The 9,490-nt window shown below is 32.2% G+C and overlaps 1 protein-coding gene across 1 annotated transcript; it reads right to left on the bottom strand.

Annotated features, from left to right (window-relative positions):
* Nucleotides 1-5,060: 5,060 nt before the first annotated feature.
* Nucleotides 5,061-8,246, bottom strand: RpS27 (ribosomal protein S27). The gene is made up of 3 exons (XM_088278060.1): nucleotides 8,211-8,246; nucleotides 7,611-7,830; nucleotides 5,061-5,197 (listed from the first exon to the last, which is right to left on the bottom strand). The coding sequence occupies exons 1-3, from the start codon at nucleotides 8,214-8,216 to the stop codon at nucleotides 5,169-5,171; spliced, it is 255 nt and encodes an 84-aa protein (XP_088134186.1). The 5' UTR covers nucleotides 8,217-8,246; the 3' UTR covers nucleotides 5,061-5,168.
* Nucleotides 8,247-9,490: the final 1,244 nt, after the last annotated feature.

The following is a 9,490-nucleotide window of genomic DNA, read 5'->3' on the forward strand; positions in this document are numbered from 1 at the left end:
CACAAACTGTCTCCAGGTTTTTCTGTCGACTGCCAGCTCCCTTGCATCATCCCAAGTCAGATCCGCGTGCGAAGTTCTAACGAGAACTGCCGACGAATTGTCAGCAGTGGTCGTCCTGGGCGGCGCGAACCTTATACCTTGTAAAAGAGACAAGCTTGATTAAGGCTCTCAGGAAGCATGCGGAGTACATGGCCAAGCCAACTGAATCGCCTTTTCTTGACGACTTTAAAATGTACTGTTAAATCTCAACCAAAGTTTGCTATAACAGTTTGCTCAAAGAACCTGAAGAATTTGCTACATCTTTTGGAATTAATAACCTAAATCGTTAACTAATTTGTCGGTAATCATCCAGATTTTAAAGAGTCAAAAATAAAATTAAGCAGTTTGATAGCACTAGACATGTTCACAATAAATTAATAAGAATTAGAAAAGCCAAAACCTTCATTACAAATACAAAATTAGTTTTTTTATGCATTACTGTGTATTTGAAATTAATTTATATTATAACATAAAAATCGATTTTTAAATATTGAAAAAATCAAAGAAAATTTAATTATTCTTTAATCTTGTGTCATTAATCCAATGTTTAATGCTGGTTATTCAACCCTGAAATTTAAAAATGAAAATGTATATATGTAGTGCGGTCTTACCTAACCTTCAAACTGATAATTTTAAAAGCAACATTTTGAGTGTGCTCAAATCTGGATTATCTCCAATTATAGGAGTTATTTTTCATATTATTTTTTGATATGTCATCAAAGATGAAGATTCAACTTGAGATAATCCAGATTTGTGAACGATTATTTGGACACACTCAAAATGTTGTAAATAAATTAACTGGTCAAATTATAAGCTAAAATAATAAAATTATATTTTCAGGCGTTTCTCGTGTATGTGATTATAATCCAGGATTCGGACCTCACATACTAATATAAGAGTTTCTGCTCAATAAAAAGCTTCTTTTCATCCTCCCACCAATAGATGTCTCTAGTGATTCAAGAACAAGGTTTCTAAATTGTTTCATATATATAGAACTTCCAAGAATATGAGTAGTGCGGTCAGAGTGTTTTTGCCTAGAATTTTCACTCATGAATTACATGAAATTATAGTAACTTTAAACATAAAGAGTAATATTCTCAATATTATTAATATTTAAAGCATTTACTTTGTGGTTAGTCATTTTTACTTATTTATTTTTTTACAAAAATGTTAATAAAATTAGTATATAACCACTCACCGAGATTTTTACGTCTACCGGTTTCGAGACGTACCCGTCTCTTCGTCAGGACAATCACTAACACAGCATGCAAACAATACTACCCTTCACCACCATAGCACCATTTACACACTCAAAACTACACAAAATGTCTAACACATGCGATTTTTGGTCGACCCGAAGACCAACATGCACTATAGTTTTCAATACAGACATGCGTTACGAGCCGAGGTTAAACGTATATTAGAATTAGACTAGGAATCGAATCTACTTATATACTTGTAGGATGAGAGGAGTGGGGGGGGGGGGTTCGAATTGGATATTGACGAATCGTGTTTAATCGATGTCGAATCAAATAATGGACTATATGTAAAATTTATTTGGTTGTTAATTAGAGGAATATTATTTTTAAGTGCTTTCCTAATATAAAAAAATCTCCATATTATTTAGTTTTAACCCTTTATTATTAGTGTTTAATATTTTTACTCCCGTGTCTTTTTTGAAGACGTGATTTGATTCTATGTGGTGATTGGCAAATTCGGAGAAGTTATTATTGTTTAGACATCGTATGTGTTCTTTTATTCTGGTATTAAAATTACCCATTGCTAAGCCTGAGGTTTGATTATAAACTTTATTATTAAATTGAAAGTAATTTTGGTTTAAACAAATGTTGAAAAGACGACTTAAATCATTAGAAATGTTTTCAGGTAATTCTGAAGTATTCAGAATATCTTTTATAATTATTTTTGATTGTTCTATATTTACGTTCGTAAATAAGTTGACGACATCGAATGACACAAATTTTGCATTTTTGGGGAGTACCAGGTTTTTAAGTGTGTTTTTAAATATTTTCCAAACTAAGTATACAATTAAAAACTCATTAGAACTAATAGACACAGTACACGGCTTAGCAATGGGTTCTCCAATAAGCCCATTAGTTGCGGACATATTTTTAGATAGTATTGAAAATAGTATATTTAAATCTAATAATCAATTAATTAAAAACATATTTTTATGGAAAAGATATGTAGACGATATCTTTTGCATTTGGACAGGAACAGAACGACAACTAACTTCATTTTTAAAATTTATTAACACCTTTAACGATAATATTAAATTTACGCTTGAAATTGAAAAAGACCATAAATTAAATTTCTTAGACTTAACTTTAACAGTACTAAATAACACTATAGACTTTAATATTTTTCGTAAGCCAACTTATACAGATACGGTCATTAATAATATTTCCAATCATCCAATTTCCCACAAACATTCCGCTTTCCACTCGATGATACATCGCTTAGTGAATGTCCCGTTATCCAAATCTAACTTTGACACCGAGCTTAATACGATCAAACAAATTGCGTTAAATAATGGTTATAATGTAGAATTAATTAATTCTCTTTTAAATAAAAAAATTAAACAAAGAACCTTAAAACAGTTTTTATATCCCAAAATAATTAATGATAATAATAATAATAAATGGAGAAGAATAATGTTTATAAATAATATAACGAATAAAGTAACTAAATATTTACCAAAAAATATAAGACCGGCATTTTATACTAATAATAATATTGGGAAAATCCTTTTAAATAATAAAGATAAAAATAATATCCTAGACAATTCTGGTATATACCAATTAACTTGTGATTCTTGTCCTTCGAAATATATTGGTAGAACGTCGCGTAATTTTAATACCAGAATAAAAGAACACATACGATGTCTAAACAATAATAACTTCTCCGAATTTGCCAATCACCTCATAGAATCAAATCACGTCTTCAAAAAAGACACGGGAGTAAAAATATTAAACACTAATAATAAAGGGTTAAAACTAAATAATATGGAGATTTTTTTATATTAGGAAAGCACTTAAAAATAATATTCCTCTAATTAACAACCAAATAAATTTTACATATAGTCCATTATTTGATTCGACATCGATTAAACACGATTCGTCAATATCCAATTCGAACCCCCCCCCCCCACTCCTCTCATCCTACAAGTATATAAGTAGATTCGATTCCTAGTCTAATTCTAATATACGTTTAACCTCGGCTCGTAACGCATGTCTGTATTGAAAACTATAGTGCATGTTGGTCTTCGGGTCGACCAAAAATCGCATGTGTTAGACATTTTGTGTAGTTTTGAGTGTGTAAATGGTGCTATGGTGGTGAAGGGTAGTATTGTTTGCATGCTGTGTTAGTGATTGTCCTGACGAAGAGACGGGTACGTCTCGAAATCGGTAGACGTAAAAATCTCGGTGAGTGGTTATATACTAATTTTATTAACATTTTTGTAAAAAAATAAATAAATAAAGAGTAAATCCATTCACGAGTAGGCATAGGCTATGAAACTTAAAAAGTTGAAGCCTGATTAGGGTCATGATAAGCGGTGTTGCATAAGCCGTAGCTAGATTTCAGAGTCACTTGGACGTTAGGAAAATTGGTGAGATGAAAAGAAGCTTTTTATTGAGCATACTAATAAAAGAGTTTCTAGTGTTTCAAGAACTGTGTTTCAAAATTGGTATTTAGAACGTCTAAGAATTGGAGTAGTGTGGTTGTCAATAATGGGTAGAATCAGTGAATGTTACATATGTGTAAAGTGATCGCTTAAACCAGCCTATGATGGCCGTCAGCCCCGTAAATGCCCAGACTTCCATATTCTTCTTCATCTTTGATGAGATGTCAAAAAATAAGTCATTAACCTTTTCATAGCCGCAAATAAATTACGCCGCAGTGATCAACAGGCCAAGTATTTTTTTGAAAAAAAAAAGTTGTCTAAAGATTTTTTTTTTTGTTGTTTTTATTGAATTATAATTTACTTACCAAATATTATATCCCGCATCGATTGTTAGAGTTTTATTCTTGAAGTTAAACCAGTTTCAAATTTTCAGGGTTGTCACACAAGTCGCACACGCAAGTTTTTATTAAATTTAATATTAACACACAACTATTATTTATCAATGGAATATTTTAAAATAATAAGAAAAACACAAAAAAATTGAGCAAAATAAAAACCCCTGGCGTTCAAAACAATCGATTAAAATAATCAATATTTCAAGTGGTTTGAGTGGTAGCCCTAATGACATCTGTCAACTGTCAGCTGAAAGTGATACTGATAAATCACTTAAAAGTATTTAAAAACTTTATAAAATATTTTGTGACAACTTCAACTGATGGCAATGTATGTTCCGTTTTTGACAGATTGTCAATATGAGTTAAAACTGCGGAGTAATACGTCATCAAAAGTACTGACGAGATATCTCGTCTCTGGCCATACGGGCACTCCGCCATTTGCCGAGATATCTCGTCTCTGGCAACCATCGGGTTAAAAACAATGTAGAACTGGTTTTTAATTATAATCTACTTCTTTAGTGTCTTGCAGGGTCCCCCGACATTGACGATCACTTGAGAGAAATCTTGTCTGTCCTGGGCAACACGAAACAGCTCCTTCACACCTCTCATCCCAGTCCACTCTCCAATGTTATTATATAATATAATGTTATTATAATTTTCTTTTTTGGTTAAGATTCATGTTCGAATAATAAAATCCATAAAATATCAAACATTCGGCTGTTGGGCTCAGTTGATTTCAGCTGACCCATATTTAAAACTAAATTTTTAAAATTGTCAAATTATAAAAGTAAACAAGAGTCTTGTAGTAAGGTTTTATTGTGATTTTAAAAATGGTACACATCTTAATAAGATCTGCTTAAAAAAACACTTAAATTAAAATTATATAATATTCTTTTTACTTATTGATACACTAGACAAAGAAAACCGGTTTTTGGAAGTTTAACATTAAATAATGTTTTTTTTTTCATAATGAAAGTCGTAAATCTTTCGGATGAGCCTTTATTACTTTTTTTTACATAAAATTGTAGAGTAAATCAAACATACAATGTATCAACATCACATTCCTTCCACCTCCCTCTCCAGGTAGGCTTTTAGTGTTGCTTTTTTCTGAAGGAACATCCTGGAAAAAAGATAAAATATTTAGCAATTTCGATAAGTAAATTTGAACTACCCTTATATACACAATATTCATCCATTTGCGCTGACAGAATTAACAGAATTATCTTAATTACATGAAAACAAGGTGATCAGTCTAATTCTTCAGGTGCCAAGTCTAAAATAACATCTATAGTTCGCCTATGTAGTGTAATGGTCAGCACACTCGGCTACCATACCGAAGGTCCCGGGCATAATATTCATTCAATATTAATTACCCTGGACTATTAATTACCTGAAGCGGAGGGTTGATCACCTTTCCTTCTTGTGATAATGATCAAGATAGCACTGCATTTATATGACGCAATGCCTTATGCACCATCAGGTGTGGATAAGGGTTTGAAGAAGAAGAATAGTGAACATATAAGAGAACCAGACTCATGTAACACATTAACAGATGTAACACATATGCTAATGTGTTTTGTTTCAATATTTGGATCAATATATGATAGTAAATCGAGATATGTATGTATGTTTGTGTCCATCCTCCTCTTTCACCACAAATATAGTGCACAGGGCTTATTATAACGCTTAGATTAACTAATTACTTGAACCATATTTCACATCTGGTTTCAGTCTATAGTAATATGAAAAAAAATACAGTTTCCAATTGGCCTAGTTAGGTATCAAATCCAAGACCTCGTGCTATCCTAATTTCCTAACCATATTTTGGAGTCTATAATTCAGTGTTTTTATTTTTTGACAATACAGAAAAAATGTGATTTCTCTTCTAACTTGTCGATTTATATCAGTTATATGTACCATTATTGTCCGCCTCTGTGGTGTAATGGTTAGCGTATTTGGCTACCGTGCTGGAGGTCCCGGGTTCGATTCCCAAGGGGTGAGGTGTGAAAATAAATATTGCTGATTTTACACTCTAATATTTATTTGCTATTACCCTGGACTGGTCCCTGATGCGCAGGAGAGATCACCTTGCCTTCATTTAAGTAACCATCAATATAAAACTGCCTCAATACGATGCAGTTGCCTAAGCACCTTTGGGTGCGGATAAGGGGCATTTGGCAACTATTTGACCATTAACACTATGCTGTCCGATGACAACACAATGGCGTCACTATCGAGAACAAACAACAAAACTATCGAGAAAAAAAATCTTACATATCACTCACTCTTTTCAACAACGTCATATCAAAAAACTTGATTTTTCAGATCGTTTTTAAAGTTTAAAGTTAACTTTTCACTGTGCAACAGATGTTTTTAGGTAAAACCTGAAGGTTTTTTCTCCATTTGAAAAATTTAGTTTATTTAAAAATAAGATAAAACAATACCTTTTCTTCAAAATGCAAATACAACACTTTCTGCCCTATAGCGGGTAAATATTAAGTTAAAAATATGCCGCTTTTGCTGGGATATAGTACATTTTCTGGGCATTCCGAGAAAATGCACAACTGAAAATTGTCAATTTTTGATACATGATGTTGTTGAAAGAAGTGAGCGATATATCCTCGAAATTTTGTGAAAATAGATGGACAGGATTGAGAACTAATGATAAGATTAGTAAAAATTGACAATTTATCATCCATTCGAAAACCTCGAAAAACCGCCGGCGACAAGGGAAATGATTTGAACCAGTTCTACCGGCCCAAAACAACAGACTTCCAATTAGAAGTGCAGATGGCTGAAGTTTTAATGGTGTTAAAATATTACGCATTAAGATTATTTTTAAATGTATTTTTCCCCCCCCAATATATCATTTTATTGAGTTCATAATCAACAAATGAATACCTTATTCGCGATAATCTTTTTATTCAAGAAAATCAGCTGTTGGGCTGAAAATTATTGCACCATATTTTGAAATTTCATCTATCACCCATATTGCACAAATAATAAGAAATGCAAAAAAATACCAATTTTTATTTAGCAACAATAATGATTAATCTAATATATCTTTAATTTATAATATTATATGTAACTATTGCACCATATATTGAAATTTGAATTGTCAAGTACTACAAAATACAAAATTATGTATACCAGTTTTTTATTTGGCATCAATAGCGATTAATCTAATAACATATTATATATATATATATATATATATATATATATATATATATATATATATATATATATATATATATATACATATATAGTAGAAAATCAGCTGTTCATACTAATATAATCATTTTATCAAAGGCTAAGAATTGCACCATATATTGAAATTTTTATTGTCAAGTATAACTAAATACATAATTATATCTGTTTTTATTTGGCATCAAAAATCATAATCGTAAAAGATAAGAGTATTCCTGATATGGGAGATACTGTTATAAGCCTTGAAATAAAAAAAAGATGTAGATTTAAAAAAAAAATACGTGATAGATGAGTCTTGTTTAAATAATATATATTATTTTTACCTTCTGTTAGTCTGGCTCGTCCTCCAGTAGGCTGGCACAAGATGGTAGAGCATCCTGGGCAGATTACTGCGTTCTGTGCATGACTAAACACTGTTGTGATTTTGTAGCATCCTGGGCATTTGACATCCATGAAATAGGAATTGGGATGCTGCACAAGCCTCTTCAGCTTGTGTCGCCTCTTCTCTGCGGCCGGCGAAGGGTGCAATAGATCTACAGCGAGCTAAAACAAAAAACGTTTTCGTCAATAAAACTCGGGACGTAAGGTTAGGATTCATGAGTTCGTTGTCCGACCAGACAACAGCTTCATCACTACTAAACAAAGCACAAAAACTATAAAAATGCAACACCACTTAAGTTTTTAACTGGATTCTATTAATATTGACACTTTTTTTTCATAAACGCAAAGGCATGTCAAAAACTGCCATGTGTAAAGACGGGGAGATAAGGAGGCCTATTATAACGTTAAAATTGTGCGCGAAGATGGATTAAGTACTAATTATTTTAGAAGACGTGCAGATTGATAATTAAAAACACTCTAATTCTGAAAAACCTTGTATTAAGTACATTATTTTTAATAAAACGATATAAGTCAACACGAACCGGCATGGTCTCAGCTCAGTTGCAGAAACGGAAAAGGAAGTACGATTGGTCATAGAGAAAGTGGACTACTTGTTTTATTTGGATGAATTCCATAGATTTATACAATTCATTTTGTATGTCAAAATGTCAATATGTACTATCATAAAAAAATATAAAAGTAGGTACTTCTAACTAAATGTAGAAGCTATGAAATCAAAAAACACCACCGTACAAAGTATTAAAGTACTTTGAGGTCACAAAAATCATGACCAACATCAGGTTTTTGGGGTGCACTTGGATAGTATGACTCTACGACATTTATTAACTTCTCTGAGTGTCCTACAGAAATTGAAGTCTCCTCCTTTCCTATACCCCGAAGATGAATGCTGCATCAAGACTCGATTCCTCTTACTACGGGCGGCCTCGTTAAATAAAAAAAATTACTATTGCCTGGATTCCGAGCCACTGCGGCATAGAGGGAAATGAGAAGGTGGATACCCTGGCAAAGGAGGCCGTCCTTAGCGGGGGCCCAGAATATATGAATGAACTCAGCATCGATGACCTCCTCGTTATTGTAAAGAAAAGACTTTTTCACTCATGGCAGGAATATTGGGATACCTCTGCCCAAATAAAGGGTAAAAATCTGTATTAGGTTAAAATGATTGAAAACAATAAAAAATGTATGCAAAAAGAACTCCACCGACAAGACACGCAAGGTGGCTTGGTGGGTCTCTGTATTAAAAAAATTGTGTTTAAAATTGTTCTTTATAAATGTATACAATTTATGAACAATGCATACAATTTTTTTTATTTTTTTTATTTTTTTATTTGAGATTTTTACAGCCACTAGAAAACAATATACAACAACAATTAACAAATTTACAGCCAATTAAAAAAAATCCACTGATAATACTATTCTTATGAAAGTTATGTGAGTGTGTGTGAGTGTGTGTGTGTGTGCATAGTACCTATTCCATGTCAACATAAATCATCCAACAAACAGGGACTATAAACAGTTGGCTTGTTGAAAAAACGCCAACGATCAATCATTCACCTAATTTCCTGCTTAGTTCTTTTTTATGGAATCAGTGCTTTTCCCAAAAATATCTAAGTCATTAAACATTTTATTATAAGTATCCATAATGCGGTTAATTGTAGTATTTCTGGCAAAATTTAGTATTACATTTAGGTACGTGAAAAAGTTGATTAGACCGCGTTTGCCTTTGCGGTACCCTAAAATGGATGCGGGTAAGCAGTTCTGGTGAATCTATTTTATCAGAAAGGATATTAGCCAGTAAAAC

The sequence above is a fragment of the Brachycentrus maculatus genome, unplaced genomic scaffold (genome assembly GCF_059751285.1).
Source record: "Brachycentrus maculatus isolate JH-2025_06_01 unplaced genomic scaffold, ASM5975128v1 h1tg000055l, whole genome shotgun sequence".
NCBI classification, from domain to species: domain Eukaryota; kingdom Metazoa; phylum Arthropoda; class Insecta; order Trichoptera; family Brachycentridae; genus Brachycentrus; species Brachycentrus maculatus.

Coding starts and splice junctions, on each gene's coding strand:
- RpS27 (XM_088278060.1), bottom strand. Junction 5,198..7,610: donor ACGAGCCAGACTAACAGAAG/GTAAAAATAATA, acceptor TCTTTTTTCCAG/GATGTTCCTTCAGAAAAAAG.